This window comes from Anguilla anguilla, chromosome 5 (assembly GCF_013347855.1).
Source record: "Anguilla anguilla isolate fAngAng1 chromosome 5, fAngAng1.pri, whole genome shotgun sequence".
In the NCBI taxonomy this organism is placed as follows: domain Eukaryota; kingdom Metazoa; phylum Chordata; class Actinopteri; order Anguilliformes; family Anguillidae; genus Anguilla; species Anguilla anguilla.
Genome location: NC_049205.1, coordinates 20,572,203 through 20,594,602, shown reverse-complemented (window position 1 = coordinate 20,594,602; position 22,400 = coordinate 20,572,203). Strand labels below are relative to the sequence as shown.

At 39.9% G+C, this 22,400-nt stretch overlaps 1 protein-coding gene across 1 annotated transcript in view; it reads left to right on the top strand.

Moving 5' to 3' along the window:
* Positions 1 to 22,400, top strand: part of LOC118227839 (aminopeptidase N-like) — a 32,270-nt gene that overhangs the window by 7,073 nt on the left and 2,797 nt on the right. Inside the window, exons 2-18 of the mRNA XM_035418801.1 lie at positions 6,320 to 7,091; positions 7,847 to 7,989; positions 9,008 to 9,150; positions 10,627 to 10,753; positions 14,269 to 14,423; positions 14,828 to 14,941; positions 15,269 to 15,412; positions 15,533 to 15,598; positions 15,759 to 15,824; positions 16,392 to 16,567; positions 16,996 to 17,072; positions 17,724 to 17,857; positions 18,263 to 18,318; positions 18,427 to 18,574; positions 19,052 to 19,143; positions 19,455 to 19,565; positions 21,817 to 21,984. Coding sequence (XP_035274692.1) covers positions 6,487 to 7,091; positions 7,847 to 7,989; positions 9,008 to 9,150; positions 10,627 to 10,753; positions 14,269 to 14,423; positions 14,828 to 14,941; positions 15,269 to 15,412; positions 15,533 to 15,598; positions 15,759 to 15,824; positions 16,392 to 16,567; positions 16,996 to 17,072; positions 17,724 to 17,857; positions 18,263 to 18,318; positions 18,427 to 18,574; positions 19,052 to 19,143; positions 19,455 to 19,565; positions 21,817 to 21,984 — 2,525 coding nt within the window. The 5' untranslated portion in view covers positions 6,320 to 6,486. The remainder of the gene's footprint in view (positions 1 to 6,319; positions 7,092 to 7,846; positions 7,990 to 9,007; positions 9,151 to 10,626; positions 10,754 to 14,268; positions 14,424 to 14,827; positions 14,942 to 15,268; positions 15,413 to 15,532; positions 15,599 to 15,758; positions 15,825 to 16,391; positions 16,568 to 16,995; positions 17,073 to 17,723; positions 17,858 to 18,262; positions 18,319 to 18,426; positions 18,575 to 19,051; positions 19,144 to 19,454; positions 19,566 to 21,816; positions 21,985 to 22,400) is intronic.

The window sequence follows — 22,400 nt, the reverse complement described above, 5'->3', positions numbered from 1 at the left end:
CCTTGTTGTTGTAATCAGGCATAACTGAATGTTGCGTCACATGCCATAGTCCTCGAGACAGACACGCCGATTGTCTTTGTTGCCAACGCATAGAACTGTTTCTGTTAGCCAGTGACTTCATTAATTATATGAGCGTAATAATGGTTGATTGTAATGTCCTGGTCCAACAGTGATACCAGTACCTAATAGCACGCAGGACAGTATTATATGGACTTGAGTTATAAACTTTGAGTTTGTTAGTGCTGATCTGGGGACATTGAGCTCCATAATGTTTGAGACTAAGACATTTTTTCTTAATTTGGCTGTGTACGCCACAATTTTATATTTGTAAGCAAACCATTTTCATGTGGTTAAATTGCAGATTCTCAGCTTTTAGTAAAATGCATTTTTATACATTTTGGTTTCACCCAGTAGAAATGACAGCCCTTTTTATACATAGTCCCCCCATTTCAGGGTGTGATAATATTTGGGACAAATGGCTTCACGGGTGTTTCTGATTAGTTTGGTGTGTTGTTCAATTGTTTCCTTAGTGCAGGTATATCCGTATCTAGCCTTGACTCTAGGCTTTTGATTGCCTTTGGTGTTTGCTCTTGGTGTTTGTCAACATAGCTGTGCCAATAAAAGTCAAGGAAGTCATTATGAGACTGAGAAATAATAAGAAAAAAAAACAAAAAAAAAAAAACAGTTAGAGATATAGGCCGAACCTAAGGCTTACCAAAATCAATTGTTTGGAGCATCACTAAGAAGAAAGAAAACTCTGGTGAGCTCAGTAATTGCAAAATGCCTGGAAGGCCAAGGAGGACCTTAATTAATGTCTGACCACCATTTTGAAGAAAAACCCCCAAACACCTGTTCAAAAGATCAGAAACATTCTTCAGGAGGCAGGTGTGGATGTGAGCACACTTCACAAACAGAACCACAGAGACTACACTGCCAGATGAAAACCACTAGTTAGCCACAAAAACAGGATGGTCAGGTAACCGATTGCTAAGAAGTACCTAAAATAGCATGCAGAGTTCTGGGGAAAAGGTCTTGTTGGCAGATGAGACTAAAACCGCGTTTCCACCGCAGGAACTTTCCCCAGGAACTATGAACCTTTTGAGGAACTCAGTGCGTTTCCACCGCAGGGACCAGGGTCTTTATTTTACCCCCAAAAAAAGTCCCTGCTCGGGGGGTAGTACTTTCCAAAAGTACCGGAACTCACAGCATTTTATTTCAACCGCCATTTTTTAAAAATCTGCAGCCGCAAACCGATTTATTATTTTCAAAATAATAACTTGAATTCAAACTTTTATGTTATGCGGCGCAGTAGCCTACTTTTGCCTGCCGACGTCTACAGATGAGAAATTAAGATTGAGGATTATAACGTGTGCTCTTCTGTTCTTTTTTTGTTTAGCATTAAGTCTGTTTTATAAAATATTAAGCATTTGTGCTGGGACAGCATATTACGTACCAAAACATTCAAACGATTTAATTCGGTTGCTGAATATTTTAATTCGGATTTTCTTTGTTAGCCAGTTATAATTGACTCAAAACGCTTGACACAGTTACGTGAGGTATGCGGTAGTTCTGCGTAATTTTACGTTGGGGATACAGTAAAAGCAAACTGGAAAAAATCACCTTCCGCACTTTTTGTAAAATAACAGGTTAATTCTAGTAGGCTAATTGTCCCTTTTGCTTTTTCAAACTGCCATAATTTTACTCTGCGATTCTTCAATTTCACAAAAAAGACCAGGAAGACTAGACATATGGACTCTAATTTATGGTGCATGGTTCGCATCTGGAGGGCACACTTCAAGTATTTAGCTCCTCCGCTAGCAGTAACTTTAAAAGGTGGCTGTACCACTGCAATATTAATTAAAATTTTCACGCACGTCTGAGTTTTCATTCTATTTATTCTTGTCATTTCGCGATTACATAGAAATGACAACGAGAGTCGAATTAATTAGTTCAACAGCAATTTGTTTACGACGTGTGCACGTTTTCTTCTATAAATGTTGTTACCAGTTATTTGTGGAATGTGAATGCATTCTGTCGCTTTGGATGTCAAGACATGAAACTGAATGTTTGCATAAAAACATAATGAATGTGTTTGAGAGGATATATAAAACAGTTACAATCTGTATATTGGTCTGTGATATCCTGTTTGTTGCATAACAACGGTCCCAGTCGAACTACCACCGAGAGTTTTGCTTGACAACGGTAAAATAATATGCCCAAACGGCTGCGGAAGAATATTTCAATTTCAGGTGATTAAGTCGATAAAAATCAATAAATACTAAAGTAACCATATATAGGCATTGTTGGTAACCCGTTGTATAAGTGGAATAAACCCCTCCGGGCTGTCCCGTTATTGGAAAATAATGTACTTCGGTGACAGTATGGAGTTACAGAAGAAATCATACGTCGACGGACCAACGACGATGTCGCTTTTTCATACGTCAGTGGGCTAATTTGCCTAATCTTCGCGGGACTTTAGACCGCGGTGGAAACGCAGACAACAATGGGCTGAAGGAACCTTTTAGTTCCTTGAAAAGTAATTCCTGGGACTAAAAGTTCTGGGTACTTTTGGTGGAAATGCAGCTTAAGATTCACTTGTATCAGAGTGATTACAAGAGCAAAGTGTGGAGGCCAAAACTTAGCACCTGGCTATGCAGTCTTCCATAATCAGCTGAACTTCACTGATTGTAGGAAAGACTATTTATCATTAATCAATGAGAAGGGTCATTCCCTCACCCAGTGACAAGACCCAATTCTTTCCTGTTTGGTCATGTGGACTGCGTGTGGAGAATACTCCCATGAACATGGTTTAAGAGATTCAGCTTCACTTATTGGGCAAACAAAATGCAATGCTGATGCCCTTAGCTTTTCCTCTAATAAAGACAGAAGGCATGACAATGTGATACATTATGCAGATTGTGTCAATTCAGCTGCTTCTTACAATCATCGGCAGAGTGATGACTGCTTTGTAGCTCTGTCCTCACAACCAATCAGACGATGTCCAGCTCAGCATGAAATATGCTCATAACTCACATGTGACTTCAGTCTTGCCTTCCCCAAATAGACAGACTTGTGGAACTTTGCACGATCTTTACTTTGAACAGTTCAAGTTCATGGCTAAATATATTCAACAGTTTGACCCTAAGAACACTGAATATAACATTCAGAGTTATTTGAGACGAATTGACTACTTTCTCTCAGATATGCCCAGGGCAACCTATCAAGAAAAGGTCAAACTTATTTGGAAAAGCTCTACCAGAGAGATCCATACATTCATGGAACGCTTGCGGTCGTTCCAGCTAACCCAAGCTCTGTGAAGCACTGTCAGCTGAATACTTGCCTCAGGTCACTCAGGTGAGAACTATGACCAAAGCTGTGGAGATCAAACATTGTCAAACAGAAAGACCCAGTGATTATTATCAACGTTTCAGGCATATGTCCTTCCAGGGCAGAACATACCAGGCTTAGATGAAAATCAAGCCTTCAAATCCCTTTTCGTGCACACCTTGCGACCCTGTGTCCAAACCCATGTTTCATTCCTTTCAATAGGCCAACATTCAGCTCCTGAATTATGAAATGAGGCCCAAATGGTCAGGGACACTTCAAGGTTTTTGCTCCAGAATGAGGGGTTAGAAACAACTAAGCAAAATGTTCCAAACAGACCCACTGGCACTTTTCATGCGTTCTCTTTTCTCTCTAAGCCTAAGAGCCTTAAAACAACAACCAATGAGAAAGTTCCCATTTAAGAGCCACTGTGGTCGTTTCTCACACTCTGATTCAAGCTGCAATCGGAGAAAAGACAGACCAGGTAAGCCTAAGCTTGAGTGTCACTACCATGACTCTCATCTGAAATTCAGTTTCTTCAGCTCTTCTGAGGACAACCGAAGTCCCTAACCTTGATTCAGTATTGTGCATACCATGAGTAACTTCACCAAAGGGCTAACTGATCTTGTTTAGTCTCCATCAGAAGATGTTGAGTACAACTAAGATTCATAGCTATGGTATCCTCACAGGCAGACTTCCATCAGAAGCTAGGACCTTTCTGTACACCTTTCCTATCATAATGCATAATCTACAGGTCTTTTACAGCACATGATTTGCATGTAGCAGCAGCAAACACAGATCATGAGCAGACACTGTAAAATGCACCCTCTACCTGCTTTAAAATCTATACTTTAATTGCTTCTTTCAACACCTGAATCATGGTTAAATTATTGCATGTAGGAACTACAGTGCAATCTTTGCAAATGTATTTACACACCCCAGTGCAAGTATGTCATATTACACCTCTTCCCTTGTGTAATTATAATACATAGAACTCAAGACTCAAGTACCTCTAATGTTGTACCATTGTCTCGTCTCTTCTCTCCTCCTTTTTGCTGTCTCCTTTCACTGACTTGACTTTAGTACTTTAGAACACAAGCGTGTTCTCCCAGAAGCTTATCAGTGACCACCAGGGACAGCAATGTGTGTGGAAAGATCTCAGTAAGACTGATTAAACACCCCAGATAGTAGCTACCGTTTAGTCTTGTCTTAATTGAGTTAAGGTACTTGTGTTAACGTACTTGTGTGTATCTATTGGTCTTTTTTTCTTCATCATGTTAATGAGTTCCGTAAGCTGTGTAATTGCATGAATCAGTTTGCAGTCTGTAGCTACATAGTGCAAACACACACGTGGTCTCTCGTTCCTTCCAGCTAACTCTCCAACTCAAACTCTAACTAACAATCTAACAACTTCAATATAGTTGGTAGCGATACTCACTTGTAGCCAAATTAGTTTATTCAGCCACACCGATGGGCCTACCACTGCACAAATATTTCCACCACGCTAAATACGTCTTTCCCCTTTGTTCAAAGGACACGTGCATATATGCACGTGTACATGTGCAATAAACTAGTTCAAGATTTGTCTGAGGTGGGATTGGAACCCAAACCTCTCACTTGTCCAAACATTCCCTAGGCAAACGCGTTACCAGTCAGCTATTACCGCCCCGATGCGCGCACACAGAGACGGCTGAATTCTAGCCAAAGGAAGCGAATCACAGGGAAATCACCGCTGCTGGAAACTGGTAAAGAAGCATCTGGTACAAAGGATGGAGTGAGAGAGGTGTTTGAAATGGCCACTAGGGTGGCGCTGCAGGCACGCAGAGGGAGAAAGAGCAACAAATGCCTCCTGCTATAAATTGTATAGAAGGGTGCACCCCCTACAGACATGCACATTATATGCACATTATACAAACGCAGTATGTGCATTGTGTTTTTAAATTATATAAACACAATGCACATAGACCCCAACAGACACACACTATACACACTGAGTGAACATACTCTCACACATGCCCTACAGTAACACACATTATACATACATACTGTACATCCCTACAGGTACACACATTTTATACACACAGCGGGCCTCATTTATCAAACGTCAAGTGAACAAATTTAATTTTTAATCATTTGGAAATGCATTTACGCAAACAGTGTGGGATTTATCAAAGTTTTTGTATGTCAGTTTGTTCATAGAATCTGAACAGATTTCACAAGCGCTCTAAACTGTTCGCATTGTGTGTGTAAATGAAAAAGCATGGTTGTAAAGCTTGCTTTGCATGTTTGTGCTTTTGTTTTTTCTTTTATCTTTTAGTTTAGTTAAAAAAGAGTATCTGAATTATTTGAATAAATTATAGTTTGACTGTATATAAAGGCAAAATCGCACCTAGCCAAGGGAAACGTTGTTATTTTTTAATCTGAAGGTTGTGTCGTCAGAGAGTGTTGTGACAATAACCTGCAACAAGATCTTCATTTTACCACACCAATACTGTGCTTCACTAGCGAAGTAGCTGAGCTACACCCGCTACACATACAAACTCTCCTACCTTCTCCTACTTAAAGGCATACTATGCAGACATACTATTACCTTTAAATATTATAAAATAACCATGCTGAGGCATATCTATGATGCACTGGCAACATGTTTCTATGCACTTTTGCCGAATTTGTGCATGTTTACCTGTATTTGTTCGTCTAAAATGTGTTTGGGGTGTTTCTGAGTGTGGCGCTGTTTTCTGCGCGGGGAGGGGTGGGTGTGGCTGCATATATTCCTTGGTGGCAGTAGCTGAAGTTAACCAAGGGGATTAAAAGCGTCACAGAGTTTGCTTGTTTTCTGTTTGACCTGTAAGTAGCTTTACTGTAAGTAGCGTTACATCAACTGATCAACAGAGACAGGAATCAGCAGAAAATAAATTATGGGCAGGGTTTTAGTCATTAAAAAAAAAACTTGTAATGGATTGTTATATCGTTCTCTCTCTCTCTTTCCACACAGGTGTTGATGAGTGTAAGGAACAGTTTTAAAAACCTCCCCCCCGTACAGGACTTTTCAGTGTTAATATATCAGCTGTTAACACAGGAGTGAGGAGGGTCAGCTGAAAGTGTGAATAAAGACAGCCAGTTGGACAGTCCTGCTGTGCGCTGTGTTGGCAGTCGTAGGATATGGGGAAAGGATTCTACATCAGCAGATCTGCAGGACGGGTGGCCTTCCTGCTTGTAGTGGCCGCTGCAGCGACAATTGTCGCCCTCTCCATCATCTACGCTCAAGAGAAGTCCAAAAACTTGGCGACCAATGGCGGTGGCGGAGTGGGTGCTACGACAGCTCCTGCCCCCACCCCAGCCCTAATGTCCTCGAATGACTCATGGGACCAGTACAGGCTCCCAGACACACTGAGGCCTGAATTCTACAACCTGACCATGTGGCCCAGGCTGCAGATGGACCAGAACGGCATGTACATCTTCACTGGGAGCTCCAGCGTGGTCTTCACCTGTATGAAGGAAACAGACTTGATCCTCATCCACTCCAACAAGCTGAATCTCACCACCTTTGATGGTCACCTCGCCAGGCTGACCACGGTGGGCTCTGCCACTGGACCTGCCATTGAGGCCACCTGGCTGCAGCTGGAGACGCAGTACCTGGTGGTCCAGCTCAGTGGCATGCTGACTGTGGGACAGTCCTACCAGCTGTACACCGAGTTTCAGGGGGAGCTGGCCGATGACCTTGGAGGCTTCTACAGGAGCGAATATGTTGAGGATGGAGTTAAGAAGTAAGTTAGGGAGACTGTGTGGTGAAATCTGTATAGTTGCTGATTCTCAACCAATACAGAACCCCACCGCCCCCGTGTGACCAGGGGATGATTCCCTGCCATGGCACCTTCTAAACTGCAATCCCATCTCTATTTGTAACTTTCTGATACTGGACTGTCTGCTTTCTTGACAGTAATGCCATTTTTAAGTATTTTGGTGCATCTTATTTGTTTTATTTTTTAAAAAGAGTCTTACTGCACAAGGAAGATAGAGCTCATGCAGAAATTTTGGTTGCTTAAGATGAACTCAAAATTCCTTTGTATGTATATCCAACTAGATTGAGTATTGATTCCTTAGACATACGACATTATGGATTCTTTTTTCAACACATAAAATATATAATTGAAAAAATGTACCTCCATTTTGCTGTAATTTTCATGTTTTTATGTATTTTGATTAATGCAACATGTTGTAACCTGCATGATTATTAGTCATTTAGATGTCAGTGTTTGTACAATCTATGGGGAGAACATGATTTACAATGGGGAGATTTACAGTGATTAATCTACTAGAAATAAGAAAACAGTTTTAACATAAAATAAATTAGTCACAACATGTCCAGTTATTGTTTTGATTCAAAACACTTGTTTGCTTCCTTTCTCATTCAACATTAAAAGAAAAAAACAAACCAAAGTGTTCCCAGAATTTCTGGACTTTGCATGTGTTCTGTGTTAATGTGTCATTTTTTAACATTTGCGTATTTAATGTTTTGCAGGGTGGTTGCCACCACTCAGATGCAGGCCACAGATGCCAGGAAGGCCTTCCCCTGCTTTGACGAGCCAGCGATGAAAGCCATCTTCCACATCACACTGATCCATGAGCCTGGGACTGTGGCCCTGTCTAACGGCATGGATAAGGGTTCGAGCACAGTGCCCCCTATATAATCCTTATACATAGAGATGGCCTGTCTAATAGCATGAAGGATAGCTTGAGCACAGCACTTACTGTCTTACTCTTACTTGCAGCTAATTAAAAGCAGGGGTAAGGGTTTGAGCACAATGGCCTTATTCAGTGATCCTAAGAAATATTCTGACCTTGTACCCAGCTCAGTACACCAGGCCCTTTAGGAAGCAGATGCTATTTCTTACACAGGCAGCACAGATTTCTCTACATACTTTTCCAACAAACAAAAGCAATCTGAAGGCCAAGCTTAGTGTATCGTAGTTTTTAGAACCAACTGTTTTGCCCAATTATTCTTTTGAACTTCCACTCTTTTGGAAGGACCAATCATATTCTGGGGCCTGTTCCATCTCTGCAATGTCCACCGTTAGTTTGAGACAGACAAGTGTGCCAGCTAGCGCTTCTTTTCACTCCTTCACTTCAGTACACATCATACAGGCAGACTGAACTAGGGGAGTGGCTTTGCGCACAATGAGAGGGAGGTCATATGGGGAATTATGTGACATCCTGTGTGGCTGACATCTACAGCCTGCGCTGACACAGCTGGGGTTGGATACCTGGCAGTTTAGCAGGACGAGCCAGCTGGCAGCTCAAACTGTTTTTCTTGTTTTGAGGGCATTGCCGCACTGCTTAAGACTATGAGCCGCAAGGTGAATTCAGGGACATGTCCCTGACTTAAACCTAAAACCCATATGCTTAATTTTTGTTAAAGCCAAGATACTGTCTCCATGAAAGTTTCACTTGGCTGTGGGCAAAAATTCAGCTCAACCATTATCCTTCTAACTTTAAACACACAAAATAATTACCCATTGTGGGACTGCTGCCAAAATAAATCTGTTTCAGTAATGTGACAAGAGTAAGAAACCTATGAAAGGAGGACAATTAGTGCTTGTATTTTTATAGCTTCAGTCTTACTATTTGTCATTAAAAATATTAAACTGCATTGCCTAACAGTCTGCCCTTTCCTCTATTTCAGAGACGGTTAACACCACTATTGAAGGCACCAAAGTCACCGTGACTAAGTTTGAGCCCACAAAGAGGATGTCAACCTACCTCCTGGCTTTTATCGTCTGTGATTTTGCCTATGTCTCTGCCCCAGAGGACAGCGATAATGTTTTGGTAATGTGCCTACTATCCAAAAGTATCTGTAGTTTCCTTTTGACCCTGTACACATGCAGCTTTTTCAAAACATTTTGGGAGCCTCATAGTTTTGACAATCATGGTTTTGACTAGGACCCAGGTCCGTACATTGATGTTTTGGAGGAGACTTTCTGTCAGCCGTGGGAGAAATCATCTTGTTATCAATGAGCACCGAAAACGTGTCAGGCTTCAAAGGCTGTTCTTAAAGTTAGTTAAAAATGGTTTCCTCGTCACTCCAACTAACATTACCATTACTGTCTTTCATGTTTAATAAATTTAACGTTAACGTTATGGTAGCTAGCTAACTTAGGTTTTGTCGGAGGCAGTTATGCTCCAAAACTACACAACACGCGTGCGTTCTAATCATGTAATAACAAACCGTTTTGCGTGGATACACGCAACTCGACATGCATTGTACACTACCTCCTGAATGTGTTTTTGCCACAACGATTCTGTTTTGAGGCGTACATACGCGTAATTAAATTCCGTTGTATCACTTACTGTTGTGGAGAATTCGTTGCACAACAGATTTGAAAGCTTTGTGTGTACAGGGTCTTTGTGATGGTTATTGTTCTTCCAGCAGCACATGATTGTCATATTCATTGTCATATTTGCTGCTACATGGTCATATGAGCACATCATGTTTCCAGTACTATTTTTAAAAGCTTGTGGTTATGACTTAAAATTTCTGAGTGGGGAGCAGAGAGACCAGGGGGTTTGTGTACAAAGCACAATTACTGAGTTAGCTGGATACCTGCACTATGTAAAACCCAGCTCTTTTTACTTCGGTCCATGTTCCAGAATTGGGACCATTCCAGGTTTTACTTGATGATGTATATATATATATATATATATATATATATACACTCACTTCATTAGGTACACCTGTTCAACTGCAAACTGCACCCGTTAACGCAAATATCTAATCAGCCAATCACGTGGCAGCAACTCAATGCATTTATGCATGTAGACATGGTCAAGACGATTTGCTGAAGTTCAAACCAAGCATCAGAATGGGGAAGAAAGGTGATTTAAGTGACTTTGAACGTGGCATGGTTGTTCGTGCCAGACGGGCTGGTTTGAGTATTTCAGAAACTGCTGATCTACTGGGATTTTCACACACAACCATCTCTAGGGGTTACAGAGAATGGTCCGAAAAAGAGAAAATATCCAGTTAGCGGCAGTTCTCTGGGCGAAAATGCCTTGTTGATGGCAGAGGTCAGAGGAGAATGGCCAGACTGGTTCGAGCAGATAGAAAGGCAACAGTAACTCAAATAACCACTCGTTACAACCGAGGTATGCAGAAGAGCATCTCTGAATGCACAACACGTCAAACCTTGAAGCAGAAGCGCTACAGCAGCAGAAGACCACACCGGGTGCCACTCCTGTCACCTAATGAAGTGGCTGGTGAGTGTATATATATAGTATATTAGTAATATACGTATTTTTTTGCAGATTCGAATCTGGGCTCGCAGAAAGGCCATTGAAAAAGGACAGGGAGAGTATGCACACAATGTGACAGGACGAATCCTCAAGTTTTATGAAAGCTACTTTAATGTCACCTACCCCCTGTCTAAGTCAGGTAAGACAGATGCACTGCAATGTGTACATGTTTTTTTGATTATGATCGTGCTTATTATTATTATTGTTGTTGTTGTTTGTTTAGGAGATATCCTTATTTACTGAAACATGTAAAGTAGCTCCAATAGTGCGACACCTGGAACTACCACTGAGAGTATCAATTGATGAATTGACACATATATTAAAACAAGACCAGGTTAAAACCTAGTATATGGCTGGACCTAACACACGTGATCTGGCGTGAATGGTGTAACTTCATCACTCAGTCAGTCAGTTAGTCAGTCAGTCACAGACATTTGCGCTTGTAGGGCTGGCCCCTCTGTTGCGGTCCAGCCAAAAAATCTTGGAAAATGCATTGTGTGAAATATGTGTGCATTTATAACACTCCATTTAGAAAATGTGATGATATGATTTCTTGTTATTGTTACTGGAAAAAATGTTTACAACAGCCAGCAACAATGAATAAGCATAAAACCATAAAAGTATACAAAATATCCTCATGTCTCACATCCGTTCTCTTCCCCTGTGCACATACACAGAAACCTACATTCACAGAGAGACACACACAAACCGATGCGCACACAGGTCATAACAAACATATGCACACACACTCACAAACAAACATACAAACAAACAAACAAACAAAAATAAGCAGTGGCAGAGTTATTATAAATGTTAACATAGCTTAAAGTCATAACATAAAGTCTTAGGCTGCGTCCGAATAGTCTTTTTTGCTTAGGCAGGTTCCTAACTGAGTGAAATGACCCGGCAGTATCTAAGTGGCAGCCATGATAAGAGCTGTTCGAATTCCCTAAATGCTAAGGAAAGGTGCTTCAATGCTTCCTATCTTATCTCCTTTAGCATAGGGCACACTGGACCGTCCTTTACGAAAGGAAAGGAGATAATGCCGTCCCACAATTCCTTACGGCAGTAAAATTTAAAGCGAAGCACCATTCGGCCATTCACGAAAACAAACGATCAACATGACTGAGTTGTGTGGTGGTTTTTAAGCTATTATATGCATAGGCTTATAATCAAATCATAATCAGCATATTAACCATAACAAAGAAGCCTGTCTTCCAAGAAAAAGGGATATGAGACGTTTTTAGCCAGATTATGTTTTTAATTCAACATGTTTGAAACTTATGAATGATGATATGTACAGTAATAAATGTCTAGGCCTAGCATGTTATGCCTATCTTGCATTAAATTTAATGAATTATTTCATACAATCATACTAATTGGGATTCACGTCGAAAAATATGAGTGGACAGGAGGGTGAGCGGGAGCAACCATTCTCAATGTGACAACGATTTCGTTTCACTTTTTTGACTGGTAGCCTATATTCCTTTTTTATTTCAATTCCAACCTTGGTAATGAAGTAATATTTTTCACTGGGTTGTCCACGTTTATATAGCCTGCATGAAACAACACGGTAACACGGTATCTAAGATGCGCTTTTAGTAGTCCATCTTCGGAACACTGTAGTTTTACCACGGCAGACCCACGTCAATAACATCCACCGTCCCATAATTACGTAGCCTAGTGTAATCGGATTCTCTTAGCACCGCGGTTGTCTTTTCCTAAGTCCTTTCGAATTCTCCTTCACATCTTTCCTTAACCTCATGACGTTTTCCATCGAGGTCAAGGAAAAGTGGTTAGGAAAAGACATAGGACGTAATTTTTTGACTATTCGGACGCAGCCTTAGTTTATATATACTGTGTGGTCTGTTTCCTCTAGCAACAAAAAGATGATGATTTTGTTTTCTGAAATCGGGAAAGAAGTTAGACCACTTGGGCTCAAGATTTTTTTTAATTTGACTTAAATTTACTTTTGTTGACTGCAGAACTCGCCAACTGTGTTATAAGCAAAAAATCTTGAAAAAAAAGTTATAAGCAAATGTTGGAGAGCTTGTTGCAAAATAAAATTAGTTTAATTCCTTGTCATGCCTCATTATGACAAGTATAAAAACACAATTGCCTTGGCTTTAGTGACAAAATCAGAAACTTGGACCAGGTTCAATCCAGGTGTTCCAACTTGATTATAATGGAAACATATCTCAGACTAAAAACTATAGACCAAAAGCTATAACTTTTTGTAGGTTATTTATTCGGTACATAAATTTTGCACGAGTTGGCTACCCATTTAAAACTGCACCTCAGAGGTAGTAGTTCTGCAGCGATATGGGTTGCTGCTTGATTGAGTCTTTAATGTTATTTTCTATTTCAATCTATTTCATTTCACCATCATGTCAAACAGTGGATGTTTGTACAAATGGTATTGGCACAAATAGAAATACAGTATAAACAACTGGATTAATTGCTTGATTAAGCAAAAATAAACAAAATTTAGGAAACTGTTTGTTGAAAGATGTTGTACACATATTTTTGTTTACATACTGTATTTCTGAATCCAACATAAAGATGAAACTTAGTTAGGCTTCTCAATTCTTTGCAGTATTATCCAGATGAAGTATAGATCACACAATTATGAAGCCTATTTACTCTATAAAATGGTTTACTTTGACATTCCTTTCTTAACTGTTAAAATTAAAGTTATACATAATTCATTGTTCATCTCAGATAATATACATATGCTATAAACTATATAACTGTAAACTACTGTATAGGTATATGTAACACCAGAAATATTTGTTGGAATAATAATTGACATCATTTGTATAGTGTTATGGACTCAAAACACTTCATGGTAAATATCTAACAATGAAATATTAGAAACATTTTTAAACGTTATAAATTATTATCATTATTATTATTATTATTAGTGGTGGTAGTAGTAGCAGTAGCAGCAGCAGCAATAGTGGTATCAGTAATATTATCAGTATTATTAAACTCAATGAAATACCTCAAGGCGGACTGAAGGAAAAATCTTTTTTGAATAAACTGAAATATCACACTAGTTAGCAGCAGCCTATTTGCCGCCTTCTAGAACACCATCTAGATAGCTAAGATGCTAAATTTCCACAGTTGATCATTGGCACTAATGAATTGCCCATTGAATTAATCCAACATTATCACGGTAATTCCTTTATAAAATCAGGCTCAGACACAAAGCACTGAGCTAAATGAGTAACATCTAACTCAGATTGACAGGCACTAAAAATAGAATTACTGCTGAAACTACTTAATGGCATTAAAATGAATGTCATTCAACCTTTTCATCTTTTCTTGTATTTGCAGGCTATTCATGATCTTGTCATAATCACATGCTCAACCAGAGTCCAGTGTTGCCTCATCTCAACCTTAGTGATTTATTAAGCGATGTCAAGTAATGATTCTCATCTGTATATGCATTATGGTTACAAATGGGTTGAGAATATAACTGAATTTATTAGTAAAAAAAAGGCAATAGTTTCTCCTTTAGAGTGAAAGGGAAATTGACATGGTGGGGTGCACTGGGCAGCATATTAGTTACTGCAACTTCTGCCTCCTCCTGCCTCTCCAGTTTCCATATGCAGTCTTTGGTTGGCTCATAGATTTACCTTTCCATTCCAGATCAGGTCGCTCTACCTGACTTCAATGCCGGGGCTATGGAGAACTGGGGGCTTGTCACTTACAGAGAGACAGCTCTGCTCTATGACCCTCATATTTCCTCCAATGGGAACAAGGAGAGAGTTCTGACCGTCATTTCCCACGAACTGGCTCACATGGTACGTGATAACTGAAGATAGCATTTAACATATAAATGGGTAGCATGTATACAGTGCTTTTTAACACACATCTTGCATTTTACTGTGAAACTACCACCAATGTGCAGCACCCACCTGGGTGATGCACAGCAGCCATTTTGTGCCAGATCTCCAACAAAACATTAGATGAGGTGGAAATTATTGAGTGAATTAAACTTTGAGATAAATAGGCGGCTATATTGAGAGACTTGGGTAGGCAGTGTGGCCAGGACACCCACCATATGATATTTAATGACCAGAGGTTATTAAATAGTCAGGACCTCAGCTTAACCAAAGTTTCATCTGAAAGACAGATGATGAGTAAAGCAATGCTTAATGGCTACCTTTGCATTCTGTCACACAAAAACATAAATTGTCCTCCTCAGTGGTTTGGGAACCTGGTGACTCTGAGGTGGTGGAATGACCTGTGGTTGAACGAGGGCTTCGCCTCTTACGTGGAATACCTGGGCGCCAACCATGCTGAACCCACCTGGAACATGGTAAGGATTAACTCTTGGCCCACAAAAGGGCCCTCGATGACACACCAGCATGTTGTTTGTCTTTAAATGTGTTGCGCAGTGACAATAAAATAGGGCACACCCTCCCCTGTCCCACCCACTTCACATCACTGTCCTTTGTCCCATTCTGCCCTGTCCAGTACCACCTGACCCTCCCCCAACCATTCTAAATAACTCTGCCACACACGATTGTGCTTTGCTTTGCCCCACTGTGCCTTGCCCTGCTCCATTCTTCAACATCCTGCCTTGCCCCCCCCCCCACCCCCCCACCCCCTTCCCATAGCATGATGCCCTTCTGTCCCTCCACAGAAAGACACAATCGTCCTCAACGATGTCCACAGGGTGTTTGCGATCGACGCCCTGGCCTCTTCTCACCCACTGTCCTCCAGCGAGGACGAGATCAAAATGCCAAATGACATCAGCCAGTTGTTTGACACCATCTCCTACAGCAAGGTAAACGTACACGTCTACACACATCTACTAAAGCAAGATCTGTACACATCTCAGCAACAAGCCCAAATGCATGATAAACATTTTTTTTTTTCTGATAGTTTTTGTTCTCTGTTTCTGTAGGGGGCATCGGTGCTGAGGATGCTCTCTGAGTTCCTGTCAGAACCGGTCTTCGTTCAAGGACTCAGTGTGAGTCTTGACTGAGTGAAAATTTAATTATAAAACTGTTATTTAAACAAATCGTAAAACAAATAAAACATAAGAAATTCAATCTAGGAAAGGCCCATTCCTGCTGAGTGGTTATCTCAAAGATGAACATACACATCTTAACAAAGGTCTCTCTTTGCAGGCCTACTTGAACCAGTTTGCATACAGTAACACTGTATATAAAGACCTCTGGAATCACCTTCAAAAGGTATGCATCAATACATCAATTATGTGAACACAGCATTTAATAATATAACAGTATTTATCATGATCTTCTGGCAATAGTTTTCAATTGAGGACAGTACAATATTCATATTAGTGGCCACCCCATATTTTAAGTAAAATGAATGGATTCGCTGGTGAAGCAAGGTACTACCAAGACTTTGGACCCCAGAAGTTATGGCTTTGATTCCCATATGTGGCACTGCCCCAATTCAGGGTAAACAAAGTACTTGTCCTGAATTTTTTCAGTGATAAGTATCCGGCTCTGTAAATTTATTGTACATGGAAAAAATACAAGTATAACCATGAATTTTAGTGGATAGCACCATTCATTGCAAGTCTCATATCAACAACAGGTACAATGCAATATCACAAAAATAATAATTGTAATATTAGCAATAATAGGGCTACAGCAAACATGTGGATAAAATATGAAACATCAACTTTAGTTGAAAACAACATCCACATTTAGCTTTGCTATAAGTAAGCTGTGTAAATCTGCTAACTGCTGACTGTAAACTTGTAACACTGTAAATCTAAATGTTGGTGTCAGGCAGTGGACAGCACCCCGAGCCTGTCTCTCCCGCACAGTGTGAACGACATCATGAATCGCTGGATACTCCAGATGGGGTTCCCTGTGGTCACTATCGACACTCGCACAGGAGGGCTGTCCCAGAACCACTTCCTCCTGGACTCTGAGTCTGTTGTTGATAGACCATCTGAATTCAAGTATGCTCTCATTCATCCAAAAAGAACTGGGTGGACGGGGAAGGATGCTTAGCCAAGGCTAACCCGTGACAGTCATAATGATCTGTACGTCTGTTTGCTTAGCTGACAAGCCTATCAAACACAGTTTACAAAGCTTTTATTTTACATATTGCCCATTTGTTACATTAACCATTAACCATTTGTCTCATAATGTCCTTTTTACATGTGAATATTTAACTAAGAAATATCAGGTTTAGTATCTTGATCATGGGGACAATGGAAGTGCTTCTGCAGAGGTTTGAACCTACAACCTGTAGTTGCTGGACAGAATTGCTATCCAGTGCATTATTAAGCAGTGTGCTGGTCAGCCAAATGAAGGCTTGTATTGCAGCTATAGAAGGAATTTGTAATTGAAACAATTTCCTAATTTTAACTCCCTCCGGCCACAGCTATGAGTGGTATATCCCCATCACATGGAAAAAGGCGGGTGCGGAACAGGAACCTTTTTGGCTGCTGCAGAAAACAGGTATATTGTTCAGGTAACAACCTTACTAACTCCCTCACTGACTTACTAATTAACTAACTCACAATCTAAAGAAAGGCAGTGTGGTACTGCTAAATCTGCAAGAACCATTACCTAGTAGAGAACAAGAGATGAGGCTTGCCTTTGGGTTTTTGGGGTTGGCAGATTTCCTTTTCTATCATTGTATACTATCTCTTTATAACGCTGAATATTTACTGAATCTTGATTCAAGTTCTAAAGTCATAGTACATTCTTCCTTTACCTGTGTATTGATTGTATATGTTCTTTCTGTTTTATTGCAGTATTACTGCGAGAACATTGTATTAATTGAAAATCTCATTTTATTCCCTTGCGTAAGGGCCAAGAGAAAATGCGATCTGCTTTGCATTACATTTATAGGGTGTCACTGTGAACTCTTTCCTCCTGATTATAGTTTGTTGCATATGTTGTTGCTTGCGTAATGGCTCTATGAGCTGCTTTTGACAATATTAATGGACATTAATGTAAAAATGATTTCTGTAAATGGGTGTGCTTCATCTGGGATCCTATCCCAAAAACATCTGGGGGCAAGCCCAGCCTGTCTGCCTCCACCACTGACATACTGTTGGAGACATGGTCTCATGTTCACGTGGTTTTTATTTTGCAATCTTGCAGATTCCTACAGTCCTCTGGCAGCAACTGGGAATGAGTGGGTTCTAGCTAACGTGAACGTCACTGGGTACTACAGAGTGAACTATGATAGCGACAATTGGGAACGCCTCCTGAACCAGCTGAACTCTGACCACCAGGTAAACACCTCCTACTTTCCTGTAGCTGTGGATATCACATACATCTTCTATATGTAGAATCCATCTCCTGTCCTGCTAAAATCCACTGTAAAAAATGTAAGCCTCTTTCAAATTCAAAATTGTAAGTAACTGATTACTATGCACTTTTTGAAAAGTTGGCTCACATTGGAGGGGCCCTACATTTTTTTTTACATTGTCTGGCCCTCCAGGACTGCATTTTGAGATCCCTGATGTAGACTAACTAGGAATTTGCAGTGATGTGGAATGCACCGGCATGTCTTATATTTTGTGTGATTTTAAACACCAATCCTGTTTCAGTACATAAAAAAGAGTGTGGCAGTAAAAGTTCTGGTATAAACATATCTGTCTCAGCTCCACATCACTTTCTCTCTGATCTCACTACAGCTGATTCCAGTCATCAACCGGGCCCAGATTGTGGATGATGCTTTTAACCTCGCTAGGTAAAACTTGTGGTCAGAAAACCACTCTTCCACTCTCGTGCATTGCTTAAATGCACTAAGATTGTGATATTTGATAAGCTGATATTTTCTTCTCTGGCTTTCTCAAAGGGCAAAAATTATAAACATTACTTTGGCTCTGAGAACAACTGTGTACCTATCTGAAGAAAGAGAGTTCATGCCATGGGAGTCAGCCATCGATAACCTGAACTATTTCTTCCTCATGTTCGATCGCAGTGAGGTCTACGGACCAATGCAGGTCAGTTGATGCCAAATTTGGCTTTGTATTACAGCCATGAGGTCACTGCATTTTGAGTTCATTATTTGGATGGGTACCTTAGTATCATTGATTCTGCTGTGGCCCACAGTGAGAGTGAGAGTCAGTGAAAGCATCTCTCGTCTGACTGTCGCCAGCTATCCTGTAGTACTGTGTGGCATTTAGCTACTCAGGAAGTTAACACCATCATTAAAATGACATAGCGTCTTTATAAGCCATTCATTGGAAAATACCATGCGAACAGTATGTTATGTAACAGCTTGTTCTCAAATGTAATGAAACACACAAAGTTACATGTAGGGTGAACGCTGCAACCAAAATATTTTAATGAATTATAATTGTACAAATGTTATACTGTGGTAATAAAGCGTTATAGATACTTCATGATGTATTTAGGGATACCCTGATATTACGTAAAAGGATACATGACTTAAAATGAGAGTGCTTTTTGTCTTGCAGGCTTATTTCAAGAAGCTTGTCACACCTCTCTTGTCATATTTCCAGAGGACTACTTTGAACTGGACTAGGGTATCCTCTAGCCATGCTGACCAGTAAGGAACCCCACATAAGGATCTGTTATTTGCAAATACTGAGGGCATGTGTGTGAGTGTTTGTGTGTGTGTGCTATATTTATACATATGTTTTAGATAATTTAAATAGGGCATATTGTTGATGGATAGAGAATCTATATTAATTAAAAATAAAAGATTACATTTCTTATCACGCTGACTTTTCATAGTGTACTGTTGTGCTCAGTGTTGGTCACGTTGTCCATAGCAACCAACCATTATTCTTTCTTTGCTGCTCTGCACTGTCTTTGCCTTTTGTCATTGTAGTATATACCTGTCTGCATTGGTTTCAGGTATAACCAGGTAAATGCCATTTGGCTGGCCTGTAAAACCGGGGTGGAGAGCTGCCAGGCCCTGACCAAAGGCTGGTTCAAACAGTGGATGCAGGACCCAGCCAATAACCCGTGAGTTTAGACCTGGTCACAGCCAAATAATAATAATATACTATTATTATCATTACATGTATAATATGTACAAATAAATAACGTTGAATCTGATTTGTTGAAGGTTACTTGTGGGGTTCCACAAGGTTCAGTGCTAGGCCCTAAACTGTTTATATTGTATATAAATGATATTTGTAAAGTGTCTAAATTGTTAAAATTTGTTTTATTTGCTGATGGCACTAATTTATATTGCTCCGGGAAAAGTTTGGACGGGCTTCTGAATACAGTGGAAAGGGAATTGAAAGCCTTAAAGATGGTTGATATTAACAAGTTATCACTGAATTTAAGTACATTACATTACATGCATTTGGCAGACACTCTTATCCAACAAATAAAACAAAGTTTATAATATTTGGTAATCGGCAAATCAATAATCAAGTAAAAATTATGATAAATGATGTTGAAATAGAAAGAGTGTATGAAAATAAATTTCTGGGCGTGATAATTGATCATAAATTATGTTGGAAACCAAACATAAATAATGTTAAAACAAAAATGTCTAAAACCATTGCAATATTATATAAAACTAAAGATTTCTTGAGTCAGAAATCACTATATATACTGTATTGTTCTCTCATAGTTCCATACATTACTTACTGTGTGGAGGTATGGGGAAACACATACAAAACCAGCACTAATCCAATTTTCATCCTACAGAAGAGAGCTATAAAAATTGTAGATCGAACGGATTATTATGAACCAACCAACGCACTATTTATTAACTTACATGCTTTAAATTTTTGTGATCTAGTTGATCTTAAAACTGCACAGATAATGTACAAAGCACAAAATAATTTGTAAGGACAAATATAAAGATTAGATGTATATCTGTCAAAGGGCTTAATTTGTGGAATAGTTGTGACAAGGAATTAAGAATGTGTAGTTCACTTTGCAAATAAAAAAAATGTTTAAAAATAATGTGGTAAACAAATATAAAACGGAGTTATGATAATTATTGTGTATGAAAGTGTAGGTATAATAAAGCTTCAGCCTACACCTTTTCGGTCAATATTTTTTGTTTTTTTCTATATGCATTCTTTTTGGAAAATTATTAATAAGGACCGAAATAAATTACTACTACTACTACTACTACTACTACTAATAATAATAATAATAATAATAATAATAATAATAATAATAATGATGTTATTATTATTCTTATTATTCTGCTTCTTCTTATTATTATTAGTAGTAGTAGCTGTAGTAGTAGTAGCAGGGTTATTGTTGTTACTGTGGTTATAATAATATAGTGCAAACTGATTGTTTTTTTGGCTTAAAGCTGTAGTCGGCAACTTTCTCAACACTCTCAATGTCGTAAAAACATTTTGAAAATTATAATGCCCGTTGGCCCTGTCCACAGAGAAAGAGACACACCCCAACCCCTGCTTCTCCATACACCTGACTATGAATGTGCATCAACATTTCTAGCTACAACACCTTGTCAAGCAGGACTGCAGCATTACTGACTGACGTAAATACCTACACTAAAAATGTTAGCTTGCCAAGAGGCAGCTTGCCTCATCTCACAACAACAGACCAGTCACCCTGAGTTCATGTACTGTAACATTAGTCTGAATCAGGCATTAGGTGGCTACAGCCGGTATGTATGGTTCTAGCCGGTCCTAGCTAAGCTGTTCTGTATAGCTAAGCTGACCTATAACTGTGGCTTACAGAGGTAGCCTAGGTAGACTATTTAACTGGCAAGCAGAAAGTCCAGGTAAATTAGTGTTAAACTAACTATCTATCGAGCAAAAACAATGCGAGCGCTGTGTCGGTCTTCAAGTCCACCTGCATAAGCTCTTTCCACCTTATGAATTGTGGTTTATTCTAGTTTTTGAGAGGGAGCTCAATCCAATTTTCTTTTCTTCTTTTTGGCATCACACTAGTCAAACTAATTCTTTCTTTCTTTCCCAAATGGGTACTATGCTATAGGTACTGTTATGTGAACTCGCCAGGTCTCATGGTTGGTTGGTTCACGTTGTAAGAATTTGGGCTAAATCTCTGGCTTTGGAACGCATCATTTTAGGGTATAAACACGGTGTATGGTGCTGAATTTTGCCCATGGCAGTTATTTCTATGATTTTTACCTAGTACAGTAGTTACCTACTGCAGTAGTTGAAAATCTAATAAAGCATTTTTAAGAGTGTAACTGAATGCTTCAAAGGGAACGGCTCCTCACCTCCCATGACATGAGCATCATTGTGCCCTACAGGATACATCCCAATCTGAGGACAACAGTGTACTGCAGCGCCATAGCGGCAGGGGGCGCTGAAGAGTGGGAATTTGGCTGGGAGATGTTCAAGAATGCCTCCATTGCCTCAGAGGCAGATAAGCTGCGATACGCCCTGGCCTGTACCAAGCAGCCCTGGCTGCTGAACAGGTGAGCTCTGCCTGCCGCAGGTGTCTCTGCTGGCTCAGGTACAGTCAGGATACACATTCATATAACTATGACCATGGTGGAATTTAAGAAACTCATAGCCTTTAGGTTAACCAGAATTCACAGATTTGCTGCTAGAACTTTCAGAGGCATTTCAGGGGCCCATAGGTTACCAGTTGTTGTCCGTGAGAGAAAGGCTTCTCCTCTGAGTAGCACTAGCGCTCCTGTAATACTGTGTGGGCTGCAGAGAGAAATAGCGGTTCTCACTGGTGAGTGTATTGTAGGACCGTGAGAGACTTGAGTCTTGAGCAGCACAACTTGTTCATTCCAAACTGGTGGAGGCAAAAAGGAAGCAAAATGCATAGAAAATGAATGGAACCCCTATCTACTCACAGAAAATATTTGAAAATGACATCATG